This window comes from Suncus etruscus, chromosome 8 (genome assembly GCF_024139225.1).
Source record: "Suncus etruscus isolate mSunEtr1 chromosome 8, mSunEtr1.pri.cur, whole genome shotgun sequence".
Taxonomy (NCBI): Eukaryota; Metazoa; Chordata; class Mammalia; order Eulipotyphla; family Soricidae; genus Suncus; species Suncus etruscus.
The window spans coordinates 38,663,243-38,690,318 of NC_064855.1; the positions used below are offsets into that span (position 1 = coordinate 38,663,243).

General features: G+C 39.0%; 1 protein-coding gene across 1 annotated transcript in view; it reads left to right on the plus strand.

Moving 5' to 3' along the window:
• The window catches only part of TNFRSF19 (TNF receptor superfamily member 19), a 126,807-nt gene that overhangs the window by 40,247 nt on the left and 59,484 nt on the right, over positions 1 to 27,076 (plus strand). The window contains exons 4-5 of the mRNA XM_049778268.1: positions 7,961 to 8,139; positions 16,205 to 16,290. Coding sequence (XP_049634225.1) covers positions 7,961 to 8,139; positions 16,205 to 16,290 — 265 coding nt within the window. The remainder of the gene's footprint in view (positions 1 to 7,960; positions 8,140 to 16,204; positions 16,291 to 27,076) is intronic.

Sequence of the window (27,076 nt, forward strand, 5' to 3'; positions counted from 1 at the left end):
TTTCAAACCAACCTGCAATGAATTAGATAAAACCAGGGCAGGACAATCTTTAAGGCAGCAGAAGCAAATTTTCTTTATGACTAATGCAGTAAGAGCAAAAAGACCTCAGTATAGAACTGGGCCCAATTCCAGACACAACATAGAGCAGTGGGAATTTATAGCCAAGGAGCAGGATGGGGAGCAGTGGATTGGAAAATGATTAAAAGGAAGCCATCAGCTTGAGCAGGGGAAGATTTATCCTAAACTAAACTAACAGGATTTTTGTTCTAAGTGAGCCAGGTGGGATGGTAGATGATAATCTAATCAGATATTGAGAGTGGGAGTTCCTGCCAAGCCTACTTGACAGAACAGCCAAGCAACTGACTTCATGAGACTTAAGGGTTCTGCCTATTCAAAAGTGACTTAAAGGAGCCTGTAGAGTCTGGCAAGGAGAGAGTCATTCAAAAGGTGAGCCTAGGGGCCGGGCGGTGGTGCAAGAGGTAAGGTGCCTGCCTTGCCTGTGCTAGCCTTGGATGAACCACAGTTCGATCCCCCGGCGTCCCATATGGTCCCCCAAGCCAGGAGCAACTTCTGAGTGCATAGCCAGGAGTAACCCCTGAGCGTTACCGGGTGTGGCCCAAAAACCAAAAAAAAAAAAAAAAAAAAGGTGAGCCTAAAAACAGATAGAGTGAATGACTCTCCTCTGCAAGTACTTTTTGCTTCTTTACACCCCAAATCCATTTATACTCTTTCTTCTTTTTGCAAGGTGCCGGTTCATTTCTCTCAACATTTAGGGTCACCCTCTCTGTCCCAATACTTGGGGTGCAATAATAGTGATATAGAAGACTTCTACAGAATAAGTTAAGTCACATCTATCAAGCAGAGTATCTCTCCATATACTGAAGTGGAGCATTTTGAGATACTATTGAGTGAAATTTAAAAAAATGAGTTTGTTTAGTTGAGCATTGTGTTAAAATACACACACAGGTTGGATAGATAATACAGTGGTTAAAGCACTTGCCTTGCATGCTGCTGATCTCAGTTCTGTCCCCAGCACCATATATGTATATGTACCTGAGCACAAAGCCAGGCATAAATTATGAGCACCACTATATGTTCCCTCTGAACTCCCTCAAAATAGATAAATCGTTCTCAAAATAAATAAATTGTTTATTTCTATCCATTAGTTGCAGTAATACACACACACACACACACACACACACACACACACACACACACACACACACACACATTTCTCCCAGGCCTGGCAATGGATTGTGTGGAGGGGTGGAAACTTCGAGATGAGAGGATACACTGTTCAGTGTTTTAAAATAGCTTGCATGGACCAGAGTGATAGTACTAGTAGGGTGCTTGCTTTATATGCAGCCAATCCAGGTTTAATTTTCAGCACCTTCTATGGTCTCCTGAGCACCTCAGGAGTGACCCCTGAGCATTGCTAGGTGTGGCCTAAGACCTAAATAATATCTTGCATGTTTTAGTTTTTTAATTATAAAATGTGATTTAAAAGAACAGGGCAGAGACTGTTTCTGGACAGCCCTGTGACACAGTTTCTGAAGGAGACAAATTCTGTGTGGCCTCAATCACTCTGAGTAGTGATTGTTAGATTTTACTTTCAGTTCTTTGCCTCTCTTCTTCTTGGCCCAGTTAATGGGGAATATTTCAAGGTATTTTTGCCATCTAGTTTTATTATAAGAAATAAAAACATCAAAGTAGACATGCCTATTAGGGGTAATTTAATATTTATATGCTGTTTACTTTAGGGCCTGGATTTCAAATAATTGCAGCGCCTCTGTTTATGGTGCTTTAGAAATAGGACAATCAGCATTGAAAGTGATTCTCCCATGGACAATATACTGTAATTTAATTCCCTGGAAATATCTTCTCTGAATTTCTAGTTAATTTGTATTGGATTCAATGTAGTAAAATAGTTACTATATACAGCCCTAGTTAGCTGCAAGTTATATCATTCAGAGTTTTAAAAACATTAGGTTGTTTTTTGTTTGTCTGTTTGTTTGAATTTTTGGCTACATCCAGCCCCAGGATTTTTTTCTTAATGTTATATTTTCACAACAGCAAATACATTAGTGAAAATAAATAGTAAATAAAGTTTCTCTAAAATAATCTTTCTCATAAGTTACCAAGAGATTATGTAGTTCATATTCTATAAATATTATTATTATTTTGTGATAGTTATAGACAATGTCTTATCTCAACCTCTCACTTACATGCAGACTAATCAAAAACAATGAGTTTTGCTGCCCCCAAAGAATATAAACTCTAAGCAGAAATAGTGACTATCCTTTGTAAAGGCCAATTATAAACCTTTTGGACTATACTTTTGTTTTCTTTCTATATATTATTTGGTTAGAGCAACAAAAAAATACCTGCATGAAATTCTCATTTGACAAATTATAATGATGTGGATGGGACACAGAAAATATAGAAAGCAAGAACACATTGGTCCAAACAGTTCTTCTCTTTAGTATAAGTTCTAGTGTACAGTCAGGTATCAAAAATCAAGTATCAATATCATCTTAAATTAGATTCTTTTTCAAAAGAAGTGAGATGATCAGGACATCCATTTATAGTAGTTTTAAGTTTATTTCATGTGTCTCAATTATGGAAAAAAAGGAAGTAACTTGTAATTTTTTTTACAACAAAACTTTTATTGGCACAGAAATGTCATAGTTTCTTCTACCATGACTTCTGCCATTCAGAAGTACATGATCCAGCCAGCTAAGGTTGAGACTTCTGTTCTTGTTTTAATTGAGGGTTGAAGGCAAAAAGGGAAGACTCACAGCAGTGCTCAGAAGAATTGGAGCCATACCAGCTATTCTCAGCTAAAGGAGCTGGCATATCAATGCGAGAATCAAACATGTGGTGCTGCTCAGGTCCTGCAGTGCCTGATCCATTCCTGAGGTTATTCTTATTGTGCTGGGTGGGGTTCTCCGGAAGTGCACCTGGTGATACTTAGGGGACTTTGTGCTGCCAGGAATCAAATCTAGGTTGAGTGCCTGCTAAGTATGTATGAGTATGAGAACCAGAGTACCCCTTGACATACATACCTCTAAACACTGTACTGTCTCTTAGTCTCTGTTCCTGTTTTTGTAAATCAGGGGTCTCAAACTCAATTTACCTGGGGGCCACAGGAGGCAAAGTCGGGGTGAGGCAGGGCCGCGTAAAGGATTTCACAGAAAAAAAAGTAATCAAATAATCGCGAATACTGCGATATTTGAAGGCCGACTGTGGGCCACAAAATGTTGTACAGGGCCGCAAATGGCCTGCGGGCCGCGAGCTTGAGACCCCTGTTGTAAATGGAGGTAAAGGACTGGAGAGACAATATAGCAGAACAGCAGGTAGGACACTTCCCTTGTATATGACCAACACGGTTTTATCCCTGGCACCCTGCTAGTAGTAATGCCTGAGCACAGAGTCAGGAGTACACCCTGAGAACTGCCAGGTTTTGTCTCAAAACCAAAAAATTAAATAAAAAAAAATGGTTGTGATTTGTATTAGAGAAACTTTTTTATCTAATAAAAGTATTGAAATACATAAATAAAAGAAAACATTTAATAAAATAAAATAATAAAATACATAATAAATAAAAGTATTAAAATACATGAAGAATGTTTTAAGTAACCTCGCTAAAATTAGGGTCTGGGGAGTCTCTTTACCCCCAATAAGTTTTTTTTTATTTGAATCAGCAGGTTTGGTTTATTGAGTTGCAAAGGATCTGAAATATCACTTTAGTATAATTCATTTGGTAAATACCTATTCTGTTAGATTTACTTATGAGACTTTGTATCTGCATCTATGAACCTTTCCAGGTATGTGCTTTATGCCCATCTCACAGATGAAGGGACTGAGAGCCAGAGAGTTCTTAGAACAACCATGGGAAATATAGCAGAGTTATAATTATTGGTGTCTATGCGTACAGTGAAGGGAAACACACACTTTCCCCTCAAGCAACTTTGAGTTGTAAACAATATCCAGGCTTTTCTCACTGTAAATACCTCTTTCTCTGCCTCCTCTCTTGCCCTGTTTTTCTTCCCACTCTCCCCCTTTTTCCATTGTGTGTGCTATCTTATAGTGAGACTCAAATCCCAGCTGCTTGGATCAAAGCAGGGCTTTGAAATATTGCTCTTGCACTAACCTTTTACATGGAGATGCTGAATGAATAAGAGGTTCCCACCACCAAGTGTCATGTGAACCACACTTTGATCTGGAGAGACCAGGATGGGAGGCTGTTTAAAGACTCACAGCCTTGGGGTTTATGCAACTCACTACCAGCAACTCAAGTACTCAGCCAAAGTATACCTCTTTTCCTGAAAGCACAGAGCGCAGAACCATATTGTCCAGAAAATGTGCAGCAGAAAATTCAGTTGTCTCCCCAGAGATCTACTGCCTCTCTTAAGGCATAGTTTAAAAATATCTATCTTGGAGACTGGAGAGATAGTCCAGCTGGTTACTTGCCTTGCCAACCCAGGTTTGATTCTCAGTATCCCATATAGTTCTCTGAGCCTGCCAGGAAGTGATTCCTGAGTACATAGCCAAGAATAACTCCTGAGCACACCCAAAGCAACAAATAAACAAAGAAAAAAGTATTAACATTGATAACACTATATATACATATATATGTATATATATATATACATGTATATATATGTATATATATAGGACTGATCTCCTGCACCAAATATGATTCCCTGAACCCTGCCATGAGTAATCCCTTAGCAAGAGTTAGGAATAAATCATGTGTGATCCCAAACCAAAATAAATAAATAAATAAATAAATAAATAAATAAATAAAATATTTATATTACTTTTTTCATTACTAAAATTATAGATGCTCTTTGAAGGTGTGTGTGTGTGTGTGTGTGTGTGTGTGTGTGTGTGTGTGTGTGTGTGTGTGTGTGTGTGTGTGTGAAATATGTGGTTTCCAGGAACCGAAGTGTGTACTGCGTTTGCCTCGCACACAGCTGACTTGGGTTTGATCCCCGGTTTTTCATAAGGTCCCCCGAGCTTGCCAGAAATAATTTTTGAGCACAGAGCCAGGAGTAACCCCTGAGCCACGCCCTGAGTGTGGTCCAAAAACAAATGAGCAAAAAACCTGTGGTTGCCAAATTATAAAGTTGCTAATACACTTTTTGATTCCACCAATGGTCCCCTAAAATAAACTGTTGGGGCCAGAGCCATAGCGCAGTGGTAGGGTGTTTGCCTTGCACTCAGCTGACCCAGGACGAACCCCAGTCAAATCCAGACATCCCATTTGGTCCACAAAGACTGCCAGGAGCAGTTTCTAATTTGTTGTTTAAATAACAATATTTTCTGTTCCGGGTCTTTAGACATTGTATAGTGGGAGTACTCAGGATATAGAATACTGCTGACCTTCCCCTCACCTTTTTCCTCCTCCCCTGCTTTTTGTTGAATATTTATTCAAGATGTACCTTGGAAAGATAGAGGAACTATGAGAAAGATGAGGAAGGCAAGCATGACTCCTCTCAAATGTGAAGGAGTTGATTAGTACATTGGATAGGGCACTTATCTTACTTATGACTGACCTAGATTTGATTCCCTGACTTCCACTTTGGTCTCCTGAGTCCTCCTGCCAGGAGTGATCACTGAGCACAGAGCCCATTGTAATCCCTGACCATTGCCAGGTTTGGTCTAAAAACAAATAAGCAAACAAAAAGAAAGGAAAGCAAATGATAGTAGTTTAAATGGACAGAAATCTAGATTGACTCAATATCTTTTACTAAATCATTTATTGAGTGCAGAGAATTTTATCCTTCATTGGGGCTGGCGAGGTGGCACTAGAGGTAAGGTGTCTGCCTTGCAAGCGCTAGTCAAGGATCAGGACCGCGGTTCGATCCCCCCCCCCCCCGCGGTCCTGATCCCCCGGCGTCCATATGGTCCCCCCAAGCCAGGGGCAATTTCTGAGCGCTTAGCCAGGAGTAACCCCTGAGCATTAAACGAATGTGGCCGAAAAACCAAAAAAAAAAAAAAAGAATTTTATCCTTCGTCATTCTATCCTTTGTCAATGTCCTTATGTCATTCTTGGACAAGGCAGCACTGCTTGATTGACTACATATACAGAAGGAAAGGATTTAAAATACATAAATTTGGTGTTGGAGAGAAAGTAGGGCACTTGTCTTCACAAGGCCAACCAAGTTTTTATCCCCGACATCCCAGTGTACCATCAGGAGTAATGCTTGAGGGCAAAGCCAGGAGTAGCCTCTGAGCATCACTATTTTGCCTGCCCCCCCCCCACCAAATACATAAACTTTTATAGACAAACAGGGATATTGTTGTAGCTGGGATCAGATCCCAGCATCTGTAATTTACTGAGCAGTGTATATGGAGGCTCTCCAGAATAAGGAATCAGATATATAGAGAAAGTACAGCGGGTTGGTCACCTAGTTGGCCCGGATTTTTATCCCTGGGATCTCATATGCCAAGCACCACCAGGCATAACTCCTAGTGCAGAGCCAGAGTAAGCCCTGAGCACTGCTGGGTGTTTCCCCTCTAAAACATTATAAATCAGTTTTGTTGGGGGCTTGCCAATGCAGTTCTGCATTTGGAAACTGATGTACTGCTATTTTTTTGGCATGTCTTTTGTTGTTGTTTTGATTATGGGGGATGTCATTTATCTAGCAGTTCTTGGTGGCTACTCTCATATCTACACTTGAGGGTCAATTTTAGTGGTGCTCACAAACCCAGTCATGAATGGATACTGGCAAGCAAAATGACCAGTCTGAGTTCAACCTATGAAATTCTTTCCGGCTCTTTGATCTGACTTTTATAACCATGGTTCTATAGAAACCCTCAAAAAACACAGATAACAAATGTTAACCTTTGCTGTGTGACTTTTCAGACATCTTCCTCTGTAGATGTCAGGTAAAATTTCTGTTAGATACAGCAGTATGGTACTCTAAATCCCAGGACATTAAGTTGTGAGGTCTAATTCTTAGATTAACTGAGTTACTGCAGGTAAAATCTCCATCCTGGGAAGCTCCAGGCCTTCATCTATGAAGTGAAAATACAATAGTGTTTACCTTATTGTGATGGAATTTGAATGAATAGGGAAAAACATGTCTAAAGTTTCTGGCATAAAGTATGCACTAGGCATTAGCACATATTATTAAATTGTATAAGAAATGTTATCACACTTATAAGCCTGGAAGTCCATAACATAATTGTGTATTAGAATTGGTGCTTTAAACTTTCTCAATCATATCTGTGCATCATTTATGTTGTGTTTGGATGATAATTGCACATTTTCCTCTGATTTGGTTAGTGTTCAGCCCTATATATAAGGTCATTTGGCAGACAAGAAGCCATATTACTTTCTCTGGCCTTAGAGAAAGCAATAGCATGTCTAATGTCCAAGCCGAGGGATGATGGACCTCTAGCTCCCATTGTTTTATCCAAACAAGGAGCTGGTGTTCATTTAAGTAGTGCTCAGGACACTTTCTACCATCATATGGCATGAAACTGCTGAATCTTCTAAACTTCTTTTTTTCCTTTGTATCAGTTTCCAAGGCATGCACATTTTTATGAACTTTCTTATGTGATTGCCCATGTTCAATGAATTATTGTCTGACTATGTCCCTGATTTGAGCCACTGCACATTCACATGGCTGGCTTCATTAGAAAAGAAGAAGTGCCATAATTCTGCCATAAGCTGGCAATAATGCAGCAGTGGGAGGCCTAGGGAATCTTTGTTATTCAAATGCCCTTGGCTTCTTGAATAAAGTGGATGACTAAGTGTATACTTATATTCGTAAGAGAGATTATTAGCAGCAAGAGACATATTTAAACTTGCTGAAAAGGCTGCCTTTGTATCTAGGAAGGCATGCACTCAGTAATTATTACAAAGTCTTCGTTTTATTCCAACCCTCTTTCCTTTTTCATGCTTGCAGTGTCTGAATAGCTCTCTATGGCTTGCTAATCCCTGCAGGAATGTGGCTTTGGCTACGGGGAGGATGCCCAGTGTGTGACTTGCCGGCCGCACAGGTTCAAGGAGGACTGGGGCTTCCAGAAGTGCAAGCCATGCCTGGACTGTGCACTGGTGAGCCGCTTCCAGAAGACCAACTGCTCTGCCACCAGTGATGCCATCTGTGGGGATTGCCTGCCAGGGTATGTTGGGCTGACTCTTTCCTCCTGAACCCTTGTTTGTTGTTTGATCAGGCATATTCATTCATGTTCATTTTCAGACAGTGCATACATGCCTACACAGACTTGGTCAACATTTGCTAAATATTCACTTTTTTTTTTTTTTGATGCTCACAACAGCTTCACTGTGCCTATGACAAGTGCTATTAACAAATAAAATGAATGGATATACCAGCAAGGGATCAGTATCACAAACACTTAAAGTGTTTCTCTTACATTAATTAAACAACAACAATAACTAGGAATCACAGAAAATAGAGAAAAGAAATTAACAGTTCACAAAATAAAAATACATACAAACATCTGTCCTGTTTTTATGTTTGTCCTCATTAGCCATCAGAGAAGTAGAAACGGACATGTCTGTTATTTCCAACAAATGTTCATGGAGTGGCTCAAGTCCCAAGTGTAAAACCTACAGAAACAGCCCTCTTGGTCAAGCATGTCTTTATACAGTGCCTAAGCACTTGAACAGGCACAAAAAAATAGTGAAGGAATACTAAAAACTGCAACAAAGGAAGAAAATAAAGCAATAGGGTTCATCCAAATGAAAATATTTGGACTTTTAAAGGACATTGCTCCAAAAATGAAAAGCCAGTGGCACAGAGTGCCAAAAGAAGGCTCAGTGGGTTCAGTATGCTGTGACTGCATGGTCTCCCAATCACCACTGAGAGTAATCCCTGGCACACTGCCCTGAGCACTACTAGGTATACCTTTCAAACCAGAAAACATAAACAAAACAAAAAAGATAACTCACAAAGTGAGAGAAACTGCTTGAAAGTTAAGCGAGGCCAGTTTTGTTTGATTGTTTTATCTTTGGGCCATAGTGCTATTTACTCTTGGATCTGCCCTCAGTAATTACTCCTGGTAGAGCTTGGGAGACCATATGGGATGCCAAGGATCAAACCCGGGCAGCCATATGCAAGGCATGTACCTGCTGTACTATTGCTTCAGCCTCTGAGAAGGCCAGTTTTTATTAGGATGGCATAAAGAACTCTTAGGATGTCATAATAAGAAGACACACAACTCACTGAAATGAAACATAAATAAAGGACTCAAGTAGTAATTTTTCCAAAGAAGATACATAAATAACACTGAGCAGGTAAAGCCTAGCCTATTGTCATTAGCCATCCTGGAAATATGAGTTGAAGCCATTCAGGAGTGGCAGACAATAGTGGGGGCTAGGAAACTTGGACACAAGAAAAAATCTAGAGGCAATGGTAGAGGCATTGATTAAGAGGCACTGGTAGTCTAATGCTGGGTGGAGTGTGCTAGAGTCACATGCTAAAATATGAATATTAATACTACTATAAGCCATGATATTACAGTTGAGGATTAAAAGCCACATAGATATGCTATACCCTTCAAAAAAAATAGCGCCCAGTATACAAGAGCCCCCACTGAGTGGGAGAAACTATTCACGCAATACCCATCAGATAAGGGGCTAATCTCCAAAATATACAAGGCACTGACAAAAATTTACAAGAAAAAAACATCTAATCCCATCAAAAAATGGGGAGAAGAAATGGACAGACACTTTGACAAAGAAGAAATTCAAATGGCCAAAAAACACATGAAAAATGCTCCACATCAGGGAGATGCAAATCAAAACAACTATGAGGTACCACCTCACACCCCAGAGATTGGCACACATCACAAAGAATGAGAACAAGCAGTGTTGGCGGGGATGTGGAGAGAAAGGAACTCTTATCCACTGCTGGTGGGAATGCCGTCTAGTTCAACCTTTATGGAAAGCAATATGGAGATTCCTCCAAAAACTGGAAATCAAGCTCCCATATGACCCAGCTATACCACTCCTAGGAATATACCCTAGGAACACAAAAATACAATAGAAAAATCCCTTCCTTACACCTATATTCATTGCAGCACTATTTACCATAGCAAGACTCTGGAAACAGCCAAGATACCCTTCAACAGATGAATGGCTAAAGAAACTGTGGTACATATACACAATGGAATATTATTCAGATGTCAGGAGAGATGAAGTCATGAAATTTTCCTATACATGGATGTACATGGAATCAATTATGCTGAGTGAAATAAGTCAGAGATAGAGAGAGAGAGAGAAATGCAGCATGGTCTCACTCATCTATGGGTTTTAAGAAAAATGAAAGACATTCTTGCAATAATAACTTTCAGACACAAAAGAGAAAAGAGCTGGAAGTTACAGCTCACCTCATGAAAGTCACCACAAACAGGGATGAGTTTAGTTAGAGAAATAACTAGGTTTTAAACTATCCTAATAATGAGAATGTATGAGGGAAATAGAAAGCCTGTCTAGAGTACAGTCGGGGGGTTGGGTGGGAAGGAGGGAGATTTGGGACATTGGTGATGGGAATGTTGCACTGGTGATGGGTGTTGTTCTTTACATGACTGAAACCCAAACACAATCATGTATGTAATAAAGTTGTTTAAATAAAAAAAAAAGAGGCTTCAACCAAAAAGACAGATCATACAGAAATTTTGGTAAGAATGAGGAGAACTCACAGTCCTTTGATATTGTTGGTGGGAATACAAGTGTGCAGTTCCTTGAAAAGTTGTAAGACCCTGTTTTTTACTTAAGTAGCAAAGAGAATTAAAATATGTACATGCAAAAATATGTTCCCAAAATATTTATGGCAGCATTGTATTGCCTATGTAATAGTCAAAATATGGAAGCCTTCCAATTGTTCAGCAACTGATAAATAGATGAATAGTGTGGGAAGTAGTTGAATGGCAAAATATTATTCAACTATGAAAATGAATGGTCTTGACACATGCTTCAGCGTGGATAGAAAATATTTAAAAGGGAAGGAAGAAAAAGATAAAAGACTTCATACTTGGTGATTCCATTTTTATGAAATTACTTGAACAGACTGATTTAAAGAGACAGAACATAAATTAGTGGTTGTCTAGGGCTGGAGGTTGGGAGGCTTGGGATATAGAGAGAGGAACCACACAAAAGTATTGAGTATGTATTAGGTCATTCTTGACCATCTCTCTTGACATGAAAATGCTTCAAACTAGATTATGCTGATGCTTGTACAAATCTGTGAATATGCAAGACTATTTAACTGTACACATTAAAAATGTATATTTTCAGGGCCAGAGAGTGGGAAGGGCACTTGCCTTGTATACAGCTGACCTTAATTTGATCCCCAGCATCCTATATGGTCCACCGAGCCTGCCAGAAATAATTTCTGGACACAGAGCCAGGAATAACCCTGAGCACATAGGGTGTGGCCTAACCCCCAGTAAATAAATAAATAAATAAATAAATAAATAAATAAATAAATAAAATGCATATTCTCTGGGGGCCTCATTTAATAATGCTGGTAAGATGAAGCCATTTCAATTGTCACTTAGAAGTCACTATGGCTATGCATGGTGGTACTCGGGAGCTAAGCTGTATCAAGGATCACACCCAAGACCGCACACATACTATGTACCCTGTCAGTTGAACAATCTCCTCAACTTTTAATTATGCCTTTTATTTTACCTAGTAGTACTCAGGGGTATACCTGGCACTGTGCCCAGGGATTGCTTCCAGTGGTGATTGAGAGACAATGTATGACGGGATACTGAACCCTAGCCTTCTGCAAAGAATTATGTACCTTGTATGTATTGTGAATGTTATCTCATTATTTCTGTTGTTTTTTTTTTAAGAAAAGTTGATAGTCTATGATCGCTGTGCTCAAATTTTATATTATACCAAGACCCAGTCTTTCAGGTCATGCAAAGTGAAACTTGTGTAAATTTAATCGAAGAACTGGAACAGAACCTCTAGCCAACCCATCTCTCTCATTCCTTTTTTATGGTTCTGATGAAAGCCTTATCTTTGCACATATTTTCTCTTCTCCTGGGAGTTAAGCAGATCCCCCAGAGGTTCACAAAAGTTATAGTCCTGAGGTGGGCATTGCATAGAGACTGTCAAGAGGATTAGACTCAGAGACTTGAATTTGGAAAGAGGAAACAATCCTTGGGTAGGCCTCCCCATAGCATCTCTCCAAAAGCCCTTCCTCATGATTAACATGGTTCCTTGTCATCTGAGTACACCACTTTCATTTCTCCTGTGTTTGCTCACTCTATAAATAAATGCCAAGATGTGGGAAAGGTGTCACTGAATAGACTTTCAGTGATGTTTCAAAGTTTATTTATATGATTAGTTTAAAATTACATACTTTCTAAGTAAGCATGAATGTATAAAGTAGACAATAATTATAGTGGCTTTTACCCATGTCTTCAGAGTGCTTTAAAAGTGTGTGTCAACTTGATTATATTTGTCAGAAGAAGGTAAATAGTCAAAACCTGTTTTATAGATAGAGAACTAGAGGGAAAAAGGAAATAAGAAAATTACATATTCCTTTCCCAAAAATGGCCTCAAAGTCAAATAGATTGAGGTCTCTTTTATTCCTAGTAACGTTCATTCCTGCAGCCCTGCCTCATGCAGAAGAGGACCTCTGTTGCTCATAGGTCAGTGGATAGGCCAGTCCATAGGTTAGCCTGTAGCTCATTCTATAGGTCCATAAGTCAATCAGGATCAACCCATCAAGTCCCAGTGACTTTTCTCTCTAAGTAGCAGGAACAGTGTGGAAATTGTCCATTCTTGATGCCCATAATTGAAGTGACTACCAGAGTAGAATTAATTGAGGAGTTAAGATTATAATGTCCATTATCAAATAGTTGTAGGCAATATTTTCTCCCAATCCTTAGGGTGTTTTTATATTTTGGTCTTTACTTCCTTTGAGATGCAGAAGCTCCTTATTTTATGTAATACCATTTGTTTCTCTGCTTCTGTTTACCTGGCAATGACTCCTTAAAGGTGCCTCTATCTTCAATGCCATGGAAAGTTCTGCCTATGTCTCCCTCAGTGTAAATTGTAGATTCAGGTCTGATATTGAAGTCTTCTTTTGTTGTTTTTGGTACACACGATAGTACTCAGAGTTTACCCTGGCTCTGCACTCAGATATTACTCCTGGTGGTGGCCAGGAGGACTATAAAGGAAGTTAGAAATCGAATTCAGGTTAATACATGCAAGGCAAGTAGTGCCCTAACCACTGTACAATTATTCTGACTCACCTGATATTGAGGTTTTTGATTTGACTTTTGTGCATGGTGCTAGAAAGGAATCTGAGTTTATTTTTTATGATGTATTTTCTTTCTTTTCTTTTCTTTTTTTTAGATTTTTATTTTACTAAAGCACCATGATTTACAAAAGTATTGAGGTTTTTTTTTTTTTTTTTTTTTTTCGGGAGAAGGGGCACATGGGCAACCAGTTTTCTCAACACCTTTGAAGAGGCTTTCTTTGTTCTGCTTTGTACTTAAAAGAAAAAAGAATATAATGCCCATAGAGGATCCCACCTGTAAGCATCAAATAAATATTTACCGTTGTGGCCTATGGCAGGCAGCAAAACTTTGCAAGACTTTTCAGTGTGGCCAAGAAGCCTTTAGCATACTTTCTGGTGCTCATGCTCTTATCCCCTCTCTGCAAAAGATTCTAGGACCCCAGTCCTGAAAGAACAAAACTGTCCCCTGCTGCTCTTTGCAGCTTCTGAAAACAATGATAGAGAACATCTATTCAGCATTTATTACATGCTGAGACCTGTATTCAGGTAAGTTTATTTGCTCATCAGCCACTCTATAAAGAATGGCTCTCAGCCATCAGCCCCCTCAGCAAAGACTCTTGTGAGTCAGGACTTTCTCAAGGTCACCAAACTTGTTTGTGAGAAGTCTGAGCTTCTACTATTGAGCCCCCATACTTGGCCACATATCTAGTTTCCCCAGTTAAAATCATGCAGGCTGCTCTGCCAACCAATTCTGCTCCCACACCTTCCTCCTTTATTTATGTATTTATTTATTTTTGGCTTTTGGGTCACACATGAAAGCGTTCAGAACTAACTCCTGGTTATGCTCAGGGGTTGCCAGAGGTTAAACCCAGGTTGGTCACCTGCAAGCAAATGTTCTATCCATGGAACTGTCATTCCCTCTCCCCTTTCTCATATGCTTTTAAGCTCTGAAGCTCTTTCAGCCTCCTGACTCCTGAAAGCTGCCTGAATTGATTTGTTTCACTTTTTTCAGATTCACACTCACTTCCCCTTGCCTATGCCCAGATGGCACTTCAGTTTTCCTTCTATTTTTCATTGACACTTGTTGGATTAGAGACCTTTGCACAACACAAACAGCTGGCGTACCAAGTGGACACAACCCAGTGGATTGTCCCATTTAAAAATTGTGACTGCATTTAAGATTGAATCAGAGCAAAATTGCTCTGCTCTCATGCCAGAATGGACCATAGCATTTCATGTTCGTACAGAAATGTGTTTTGTGCTAAAGAATGGCTAAATAGTGGTCTTTACCCAGTCTTTCTTAAAATGATCTCAAAACAAAAAAGCTAATTTGTGGTGTAAATTCAACTAAAAGAGTAAATCCATTTTAGATTCAGTATTGGGGAGAAGTTAGAGTTCATGAGCTTTACTTATATGCTGGTTCTTGCCAAACTTTAAGTAAAAATTCAATGTGAGTTTTTTCTTTATCTATTTGTTAACCCACAGTAAAATATATTCAACTATAAAAACAAATTTAACCAGAACCATATATGTTTCTATTCCCTTTATCTTATTTTATTTTGTAAAAATTTTCTTCTGTTTCACTTAGTCAAGAAGTATAGTTAAAAATGTTTCTGTCCCCAAGCCATAGCAATCTAAACAAATAAAGAAAAAGTTGAAAAACTTATAGATCTCTAGCCTTTTAATTGTTCTTCTTTTTAGGCCACACTCCAAGCTTACTCCTGAATCTTCGTTCAGGCACTCCTAATATTGCTCAGGGATCAAAATGTGTACAAGGCAAGCACCTTAACTCCTGTACTAGCTATTAAATTACAGACTTCCATTATACACAGTTTGATAATTTAAGTATTTATCATCTCCCTTTTGTCTATTATTTGTACTGATCCTTTGTTGTTTTGTTTTGGGGCTACACATTGTTTTGCTCAGGGGTTAGTCAGGACTCTGCACTCGGGCATCATTCCTGGTGGTTTCAGAGGACCATATAGGATACTACAGACCAAACCCAGGTCAGCTGCATGCAAGGCAAGCACCTCATTAGTTGTATTAGTACTCTAGTCCCTGATGCTTTATTTATTTAATTATTTTTTTTGGTTTTTGGGTCACACCCAGCTGTGCTCAGGGGTTACTCCTGGCTGTATGCTCAGAAATAGCTCCTGGCAGGCACGGGGGACCATATGGGACACCGGGATTCGAACCAACCACCTTTGGTCCTGGATTGGCTGCTTGCAAGGCAAACGCCGCTGTGCTATCTCTCCGGGCCCAATGCTTTATTTTTGAAAATATCAAATGAAAAAAATTCATTTTTATTGAAGTACATTGCATTCTAACATTGCTTAAATTTCAGGTGTGCACTGTAATATAGCAATGCATGTATAGACAACTTCAATTTCACCACCAAAAGTCCAATTAAATTAAATTTTAGTACTCTTGCCTGTGTATATTTATGTAGTCAGAGCTATTAATCTCTTCCAGTCTTGCTCCTGGGTTTCTTTTCATACCTAGAAAGACAGCCCCAACCCCAGATTGTAGAAGTATCTCCCTCCATTTTTTCATTGCTCTTAGTTGGCCTAGCTTCTTTAGTTTCTGTAGTATTTTAAATACTAAAAATTAACACTGTATAAGGGCTTAGCAGTCTTTAATTATGACTGACTGGCTTTTATATTCTATCACCAGCACTCACGTCTTAATATAGAAGAATCGGTGCTGAGTAGATAACACAGGTCATCTGATGTTGTATCTGTTACAGATATTATTATACTTTATATAAAGTTACTGTCATATTTTACAGAGCAGGCTATTAAAGTTTCCTTTGACAACTTTCTCTTTTCAAACAGTGGAACAATGAGACCACCCAATAATTTGTGATATAAATTTGTGATAAAAATCTATCTATTTGCTACCATTGAGAATTTAGATGCCAGGTTATTTCATTGGAGTAATGAAGATTATTTCCCTTTCTCTTCCAGATTTTACCGGAAGACAAAACTAGTGGGTTTTCAAGACATGGAATGTGTGCCCTGCGGAGACCCTCCCCCGCCATATGAACCCCACTGTGAGTGAGAGCTATGTGCAAGCAGCCCAGGGGCCTGTCTTTTTCAAAAACCTTTCTGCCTTTAGCAAATGGAGCAAAATCTCTCTCTACCATGGGGCTTATTACAGCATGCACTCTTTTATCAAGCCTCAGCAGGACATAAAGCCCTTTTGTTGTGTGCCTCAGTCAGCAAACTAGTCCATTGATTCTAATCTCCAAGTGAAAGACAGACATTTTTCTGGGACTATGTCTAATTCAAATCCATACTTATTCTAGAAAGATAATGCAGGCAGACAAATGAAGATCAAACATTTTCCAAACTGCTGAAAGAAGTAAAAACAATGGGAGTACTTAGTTTAGAATTTGAAACTTTTAATTTTAACTTTTTCCTTTTAATTATTGGTTTTAAATTTAATATAGTCTAGTCATAAGTCTGGAAGGTTGGGAGTTTTTGCTTTTAGGAATCTAGCTAACCATGTACATGACAAAATAACCTTTAAACATAGATCTCATGTCAAACCTTATTTATTTATTTATTTATTTTTGGTTTGGGGCCATATTTGATAGTGCTCAGGAACTACTCAGTATGTTGCTTGGAAAGTTCATTTCTGGTGGTGCTTGAAGGGCAACGATTCGAACCAGGCCTCCCATATGTAAGCATATGCATTAATTCTCTCAGCTATCTAACTGTTCCTCATATTTAACTTCTATTTTATATATTTATTTTGGGTTTGGGAGGAAGGTTATATCTGTGGTAGTCAGGGATCATTTCTGGTAGACCTCAGTGGAGATTGACAGCATGCAAGGCAAGTTTTTTACCCACTATACAGTTTTTCTGACTTTCACATTTGACTTTCAATGACTGGCAAAATCCTAATTAAGTTACATTTTAAAATTAAATGTAATGCTTAGATCTGTTTCTTTACATACGAATAATTTAGAAACCAAGAAAAATGCTTTTTTCAAAGTTAGAAGTGCATGTTCACAGATAACAGACTTTGAAGTCATAAAAACAAGAGTAAGTATTAATCCTTATCTCTGTCAAGGAAAGTTTGCTGCCTTTGGCACAGCTCATGGGAATAATTCCAGAACCTAACTAATCTCTAAAAGTGAGATCTCAAAGTCTTTGGAGTGGAAGAGACTAAGTAAGACATTTTATATCTTTATTTTTTCTACTTAAGTTTTTTCAACTCATCAACGAAGAACTGCCTCATAAGTGGTTCCCCCTCAACACACTCCCCAAAGGAGAGTTTATATTATTTGGATTTTTAGCTATAAGAAAGTGACAACCATTTGAACAATCTCCAGTCAGGGGGGTTGTTTTAAAAATACACAGGTTGAGGGGCTAAAACAATAGCACAGTGGGTAGGGCATTACCTTGCACACAGCTGAGCCGGGTTTGATCCCAGCATCCCATAAGATCTCCCTTGCCTACCAGGAGTGATTTATGAGTGCAGAGGCAGGAATAACTCCTGAGTGCTGAAAGTTGTGGCCCCAAGATATATATATATATTGGCAGAGAGGCTGGAGTGTCCCAAATCCCAATAGTAGCCCTTTTTGTGATGCCCAGCCACCCTGGAGACTGGGGTTCCTGAAGTGGACTGGATTCTCTGAGGTTTGGAGCAGTACCTCACAGCTCTGTTCATAGCCTGCAGAATGTGTTCAGCTCTCCTAGTTTCACCTGCTATTTTCACAGCTTTTCTTCTTCAGGCTCCTGTAGTAGAAAAATCAGTGGTTCTCAAGAGACACTGAACAAATATTTGTGTACCTACCTGGTCCCAGGCACAAAACAGAAACCAAATAGTGGAGCAGGGAGTTGTCAGCTAATGCCCATGAATTTAACAGAATTCAGATTTGACAAACTCTGATGGGTACCCAACCAGTCCTATTTCTGGAATGGTCCTCAAAGTGCTTGAAGAGTGTATGTGGGTAATGATGAGGAGGGCCTAGGGAAGACTTTCCTGAGCCTGGTACAGTGGACCCACTAGAGAAGGATGAGCTGGAAACAGGGACTAGCCAGTAGCTTTCATGGGGGCTAGGGGAGCATACAGTATATAAAATGACAAGTTCCAACAACACACTGCAAGTGTTCTCAGCATTGTCACTAACAAATGTGTTTAGTGGGAGGCCAGAGTGTTATAAAATTGAATATCATGGTTAAGGAAGAAATAGAACCATCATGAACATCTTTTCAGGCAGGGTGGTACTTTGATTTATTACATTTTTTGGTAATAAACATATCTGCATGCCTGATGATTAAAGAAAGGATTGAAGAAAGAATCCCAGTGAGAAAGGCTGGACATCTTTATGAGAGAAAGGAAGTGTGATCAGTCACATTAAGCTGCTTGGGAAGGATCTACCTGGTATTAGGGTGGCCTTAGGAAGGAGGAAGAGTTCCCTGTCATACTCAGGAAGGAGGCAGCATGTAGATGGACATGGACTTGACAGGGAAAGGAGTCTCTTACATGTGGCTGCTACATAAGTGAGGTAGGAGGCAGGAGGATGATTAGAGAGAGTCATGCATTTTTTAATAGCACTGAGGTTCCATGGATGCTTGTGACATCACTTGGCATATCATATGACAGTTTGAGATCTTGGGTACAGGAAAACACAGGACACATATGAAACTCCCCCATGCTATGCCTTGTTCATGTGATTTAGCTGCCAGTCTTAAAAATAAATGGCTTCTTGCTAATAAAAATTGTGCTAATATCAATATAGTCTATAATATTTCTATAATGCCTGGAGTAAATCCACTTAATAATTAGAAGAAAACAACTTTGAAAATTTTTGGCAACTCAAATATAATCCCCTCACCACGGTCTAATTTAAGAGACTGTCCAGTGATAGGAATCAAGATCCAGGTCTATGCTCATAGAGATGTTCTAAGACGCATACCTGTGAGGATAGAGGAGAGTTCCTGTGAGGAATGTCCTCAAGGAGTCAGCTTCAGCAGAGAGGTGTATAACCAAACTGTGTCCTTCATTTGAAACTTGAAGTTGGCTAATAGGAATCTTCAGGGAGAATGTTAAAATATGGACTCTTGCTGACCTTCCTGTGTCTTGGCAATAATAAAGAAAATTGATATCCTTATTGAAGACATCATAAGGAGCAAGGATCATTATCTTAGGTAATACTGATCAATATATTGATAGCATTTTCAAATATGTTAATATATTGATAGAAGAGGGAGTTGCTGTTTTCTCCTGGTGATAGATAAAGAGAAATGGGAGGAATGAAATATGGGTTGCCTTGTGGTTTCCCCTCTGCATTGCAAGATCTGATTATGTAAACATGGAGACAAAGATGGGGTATGTATTAGCATCAGTTCCACACTATCTAGACTTCATCAGCTTTCCAAGGAGCCATTCCAGATCCCCACTTATCTTTGGCTCTTGTGATTGTATCAAATGACTTGACTCTGCTATGTTGGATTTCTTCCCTACCAGGAGAACTGATGCATATTCCTTGGGTAGTAGTATGTACCAAGTTACTTGGTGACCGGTGCTGTGTTTGGCTAGGTCTACAAACTGTCATCTCCCTCTAGTCTCTCTGCCATGGTGCTCTTGGCTGCTCAGACTGTATCTGTTAATTTCTAGATATATTACTCAGCACAGGAGTGGCTCAGAGGATAGCAGTAACCTCACATGGCATCATGGAAGGCATTGGTTCTTAGGTCATCACAGAACACATAAGTGTTTCACAGGTTATACTTGTAATAGAGAACATATAAATAACAGGTTTTCTCTGGAAAATATATCTTTTTCCCTGTTAAAATGGTTTGATAAAAATGAGGAAGAAATGTCTGTTTCTCTTCACTCGATCTTACCCTAATCTTGAGACATTCAAGAGTATGTGGCATCTGTCTGAGGTCGCTTAGCAGAGTAGAGCCTGGTATCCCAAGAACTTTGGATTCACAGTGTGACTCAGTCTTGAACTTTTGGTTGGAACGGTGGTAAAGTGTTCTTACTTGGAACTCTATTTACCACTTGAATACTGGAATCATACTCATGTCAATGGATTTGAAATAGAATTAAATAAAATAGTGACCAAAAAGACACCTTAGCCCAAAGTGATCTTACTATGATCTACTTCCTACCCACCCCTTCCTGGTATTGCCCATATCTGCCTTTCTCTTCAACTTAATCTGACCAGGATGAGGTGATTGTTGTCCAGAATCTATGATACACCTGGCTTTGATGTTTGTCCTGGTCCTTCATGTCCAACAACGGACGATATATAGAAAAGAGCTGCAATGTTTTTCGGTGTTCTCTTTTCTTGCTACTTCATTGTCCAAGGTCACTTGCCTAGAGCCCCAACTGCATGAGCTCTCAGTATCTTCTCCAAAACAAAGATGGATGCATGAATGGTATGGAACAAAGGGTTCATTGGTGACATCACTCTAAATTGCAGATTAATGAATGACTCACTTATTAAGTAGTTTTGGGCTTTCTTCTTCCTATGACTTTAACTAATCATAATACAACCCACTCAGAACACACAGAGAAGTAGAGTAAAGTACACAAGGAATTTTAGAAGTGCTATATCCTGCCCTGGTTCTGATAAGAAATGCATGTTTTGTATGATTTCTTTCTGCAATGTTTATTTAATGTGGAACAAATACTGTGGTTGGAACAAATGGTTTTTAAAAGAAATACTCAAAGCTATTTTCATGGAGTCCAGCTTTATTGAACTGTATTTAACCTAGATGTTTGCTTTTTTCCTTGGGGACTTTGTAAAACAAGCCACTGATTTCAGAGAGATAAAAGATCAGATAAGTGACTCAGTGAGAGAACAAAAAAGTCAGAGGTATGGGGACCTGCAACTATTTAGGCATTTCACGTACAGGCTGTGCTCTAAGAAAACATTTATCTAAACAAATGAACATACATCCTTTACAAAACAACAATTATTTTCCACTGAATACTGAAAATATCTACTAAAAAAATTGAAAACGAACTTTAAAAATAATTTTTTAAATATTTTTATTATTTAAACATCTTGATAACATACATGATTGTGTTTGGGTTTCAGTCATGTAAAGAACACCACCCATCACCAGTGCAACATTCCCATCACCAATGTCCCAAATCTCCCTCCTCCCCACCCAACCCCCACCTGTACTCTAGACAGGCTTTCTATTTCCCTTGTACATTCTCATTATTAGGATAGTTCAAAATGTAGTTATTTCTCTAACTAAACTCATCCCTGCTCGTGGTGAGCTTCATGAGGTGAGCTGTAACTTCTAGCTCTTTTCTCTTTTGTGTCTGAAAATTATTATTGCAAGAATGCCTTTCATTTTTCTTAAAACCCATAGATGAGTGAGACCATGCTGTGTTTTTCTCTCTCTCTCTGAGCTGCATAATATTCCATTGTGTATATGTACCACAGTTTCTATAGCCATTCGTCTGTTGAAGAACATCTTGGTTGTTTCCAGAGTCTTGCTATGGTAAATAATGCTGCAATGAATATAGGTGTAAGGAAGGAATTTTTCTATTGTATTTTTGTGTTCCTAGGGTATAGTCCTAGAAGTGGTATAGCTGGATCATATGATAGCTCAATTTCTACTTTTTGGAAGAATCTCCATATCGTTTTTCATAAAGGTTGAACTAGACAGCATTCCCACCATCAGTGGGTACGAGTTCCTTTCTCTCCACATCCCCGCCAACACTGCTTGTTCTCATTCTTTGTGATGTGTGCCAATCTCTGTGGTGTGAGGTGGCACTTCATAGTTGTTTTGATTTGCATTTCCCTGATGATTAGTGATGTGGAGCACTTTTTTCATGTGTCTTTTGGACGTCTGAATTTCTTCTTTGTCAAAGTGTCTGTCCATTTTTTCTCCCCATTTCTTGATGGGATTAAATGTTTTTTTTTCTTGTAAAGTTTTGTCAATGCCTTGTATATTTTGGAGATTAACCCCTTATCTAATGGGTATTGGGTGAATAGTTTCTCCCACTCAGTGGGGAGCTCTTGTATCCTGGGCACTATTTCCTTTAAGGTGCAGAAGCTTTTCAGCTTAATATATTCCCATCTGTTAATCTCTGCTTTCACTTGCTTGGAGAGTGCACTTTCCTCTTTGAAGATGCCTTTAGTCTCAATGTCCTGGATTGTTTTACCTACGTGTTGTTCTATATATCTGAGGGTTCCGGGTCTGATATCGAGGTCTTTAATCCATTTGGATTTTACATTTGTACATGATGTTAGCTGGGGGTCTAAGTTCAATTTTTTGCAAGTGGCTAGCCAATTGTGCCAACACCACTTGTTGAAGAGGCTTTCTTTGCTCCATTTAGGATTTCTTGCTCCTTTATCAAAAATTAGGTGATTGTGTATCTGGGGAACATTCTCTGAGTATTCAAGCCTATTACATTGATCTAAGGGCCTGTCTTTATTCCAATACCATGCTGTTTTGATAACTATTGCTTTGTAGTACAGTTTAAAGTTGGGGAAAGTAATTCCTCCCTTATTCTTTTTCCCAATGATTGTTTTAGCTACTCTAGGGTGTTTATTGTTCAAAATGAATTTTAAAAGTGCCTGATCCACTTCTTTGAAGAATGTCATGGGTATCTTTAGAGGGATCGCATTAAATCTGTACAATGTTTTGGGGAGTATTGCCATTTTGATGATGTTAATCCTGCCAATCCATGAGCAGGGTATGTGTTTTCATTTCCACGTGTCCTCTCTTATTTTTTGGAGCAGAATTTTATAGTTTTCTTTATATAGGTCCTTCACAGTTTTACTCAAGTTGATTCCAAGATATTTGAGTTTGTGTGGCACTATTGTGAATGGGGTTGTTTTCTTAATGTCCATTTCTTCCTTATTACTATTGGTGTATAGAAAGGCCACTGATTTTTGTGTATTAATTTTGTAGCCTGCTACCTTGCTATATGAGTCTATTGTTTCTAGAAGCTTTTTGGTAGAGTCTTTAGGGTTTTCTAAGTAGAGTATCATGTCATCTGCAAACAGCGAGAGCTTGACTTCTTCCTTTCCAATCTGGATTCCCTTGATATCTTTTTCTTGCCTAATCACTATAGTGAGTACTTCCAGTGGTATGTTGAATAGGAGTGGTGAGAGAGGACAGCCTTGTCTTGTGCCAGAATCTAGAGGGAAGGCTGTTAGTTTTTCTCCATTGAGGATAATATTTGCCACTGGATTGTGGTAGATGGCTTTAACTGTAGTGAGAAAAGTTTCTTTCATTCCCATCTTGCTGAGAGTTTTGATCAAGAATGGGTGTTGGACCTTATCAAATGCTTTCTCTGCATCTATTGATATGATCATGTGACTTTTATTTTTCTTGTTGTTGATGTGTATTATATTGATAGATTTATGGATGTTAAACCATCCTTGCATTCCTGGGATGAAACCTACATGATTGTAGTGGATGATCTTCTTGATGAGGAATTGGATCCTATTTGCCAGGATTTTGTTGAGGATCTTTGCATCTGCACTCATCAGTGATATTGGTCTGTAATTTTCTTTTTTCGTAGCATCTCTGTCTGGTTTAGGTATCAAGGTGATGTTGGCTTCATAAAAGCTATTTGGAAGTGTTTCCGTTTTTTCAATTTCATGAAAGAGTCTTGCCAGGATTGGTAGTAGTTCCTCTTGGAAAGTTTGAAACAATTCATTAGTGAATCCATCTGGGCCTTAGCTTTTGTTTTTGGGCAGACATTTGATTATCGTTTTAATTTTATCAATATGCTACATCCTCTTCATTCAACTGTGGAAGATTATAAGAGTCCAAGAATATATACATTTCTTCCAGGTTCTCATTTTTAGTGGCATAGAGTTTCTCAAAGTAGTTTCTGATTACCCTTTGAATCTCTGTCATATCAGTAGTGATCTCTCCTTTTTCATTCCTAATATGTGTTATCAAGTTCTCTCTCTTTCTTTGTTAGTTTTGCCAGTGGTCTATCAATCTTGTTTTGTTTTTTGTTTTTTGTTTTTTTTTTGAAAAACCAACTTCTGCTTTCATTGATCTTTCGGATTGTTTTTTGGGTTTCCACTTCGTTGATTTCTACTCTCAGCTTTGTTATTTCCTCTGACTCCCTATTTTTGGGTCCTTTTGTTGAGGACTTTCTAATTCTATGAGCTGTGGCATTAAGCTATTCAGGTAGGCCCCTTCTTCCTTCCTAATGTGTGCTTACAAAGCTATAAATTTTCCTCTCAGTGCTGCCTTTGCTGTGTCCCATAAGTTCTGATAGTTTGCGTCTTTATTATCATTTGTTTCCAGGAAAATTTTGATTTCCTCTTTGATTTCATCTTGCACCCACTGGTTATTCAGTATGAGGCTGCTTAACTTCCAGGTGTTAAAGTTTTTCTTCTGTGTTTCTTTGGAATTCACATATAATTTCAGAGCCTTGTTGTCAGCAAAGGTAGCCTGCAAAATTTCTATCTTCTTGATATTATGGAGGTATGTTTTATGTGCCAGCATGTAGTCTATCCTGGAGAATGTCCCATGTACATTGGAGAAAAATGTGTATCCAGGTTTCTGGGGATGGAGTGTCCTATATATATCTACTAGGCCTCTTTCTTCCATTTCTCTTCTCAGGTCTACTGAGTTTTTCATGCCAGTTATTTGACCTGTTATTTCATTTTGGAGTTTTGTGATTTCTGTCTTCATATTTTCTTGGTTCTTATTAGTGTTCTGTTCAACTCGATCCATGGTTTCTTTGAGTTCTTTGAGTTCTTTGAGCATCTTCCATATTTCTTGTCTAAACTCCTTATCTGAGATATTGATTAATTGGTTGGCTGTTTTCTGGTCATCAGAAGTGTCATCTTCATTTTTTATGTCTGATGCTGGCCTGTGTTGTTTCCCCATTGTCACACTTGTATTGTGGGTTTTTCTACATATTGTGGTGGTATTCATTGGCTAAATGATGTGCACAGCCTCACTCTTCTGGCTCCACCCTTTCTGGGTGAGTTGACTTGCCTCCAAGGAAGGGGAGCCCTCCGTGGATGAAGCCTCACAAAGGATCAAATCTTAGGCCTGAGCACACAGCAGAAAAGACAGTCCGGAGAGAAATGCTGGACTTCAGTGATCCAGCACAGTTCTTAGTGTGATTTTTTCTTGTTGCAGTGGCGTTTTTTTATTAGAGTGCACCGAATAGCATAGAGGAGTGGCTGTTTTCTTCCGGAGCCTTTGGGAGACCAAATTTTCTGGGCCCTTTTCGGCCCAGTCCCAAAGGTTCAGGAGACAGGACAGTAGACAAACAGACAGAGGCAGCACTCAGTTTCTCACAGTCGAGAACCACTGGGTAGGCATAGATTTTCCCAGCCTGAAGTCACAAACAGGGAACCGCCTTCTGCAAAGTACTGCTTTTAGCTGGTTTTCACGTTTGGAAGCAGTTCCTTGGCTCCGGCCCATGAATGAGCCTCTGGGAGAGCAAATTTTCTGGTCCCTTTTCGGCCCACTCCAAAAAGGTTCAGGAGACAGGACAGGAGACAAACACACACAGGCAGCACTCACAGTTTCTCACAGTCGGGAATCTAAAAATAATTTCTTATTAAAAATACATTTAGAGCTCAGTAGGAAAAAAGAGAAAATATGATACTATAAAGAAAATATTTTGATCTAGTACTTGATTTACAAAACAAATTTTGTTGTTGTTGTTAATTTTGGTTTTAGGTGTCACCCAGAGGTTACTCCTGCTGTCTCTCAGAAATTACTCCTGGCAGGCTCAGAGAACCATATGGGATGCTGGGGATAAAGCCCAGCTCAGCTACTTGCAAGACAAATGTCCTATATGCTGTGCTATTGTTCAGGCCCCCAGAACAAAGTATTTTGAAAGTTTTTTCCTGAGCGTTTTTCCTATGTGTACTACTGTACTAAAAACACACATATATATTCAATTTTAGCCATCATGATTTACAGTTTTACAATGCTGTTAATAGGGTTTTATGTACCCACAACATTCCAGCACCATATTACTACTATTATCCATTTCCCTCCACCATTGTCTCAAGATCCCCCAGTTACCTCCTACCTCAACACTTTACTCTATTCATCATATCCACTCTGTAAGTCAGTTTTTATATTCTTTTACTTTTGACATTTGTTGTTCCCTTTCTATGTGTATTTAGAGCCTACCTCTGAGGGAACTCATTCTGTATCTGTCCCTTGCTTTGTTGACTTCACTCAGCACGATCCCCACCATTTTCATTTACATAATAGAAAATATGATTTCATTTTTAATGTATACTATTGATTTTTTTAAAAAATAAATGCTGGGGCCAGAGAGGTGGCGCTAGAGGTAAGGTGTCTGCCTTGCAAGCGCTAGCCAAGGAAGGACTGTGGTTCAATCCCCCAGCGTCTCATATGGTTCCCCCAAGTCAGGGGCAATTTCTGAGCGCTTAGCCAGGAGTAACCCCTGAGTATCAAATGGTTGTGGCCCAAAAAACTAAACTAAAATAAATGCAATTATTACTTTTTTCTGTCTTTCCCCACCTTACAATAAAATTTCTTGGCAAGTATTATCAAATAATAGTGCCAACGTTAGTAAGAACATCTTTGATGCATAAGGGTCTGTAGTTGGTTTAAGGTGCTTTTGATATAATATCTTTATTTAAGCACCATGCATCCAAACATATTTTTAGTTGAGATTCAGATATAAAAAGTATACCCCTTTTACAAGTGCAGCCTTCACACCACCAATGCTCCCCCATCTCCCTCCTTCCTTACCCACTGCTGTATTTGAAACAGGCATTCTATATCACTCACTCACTACCATTATCATGATAGTTAGTGTAGTTATTTCTCTAACTGCACTTACCACTCTTTGTGGTAAGTTTGATGTTGAGGGCCAGTCCTTCA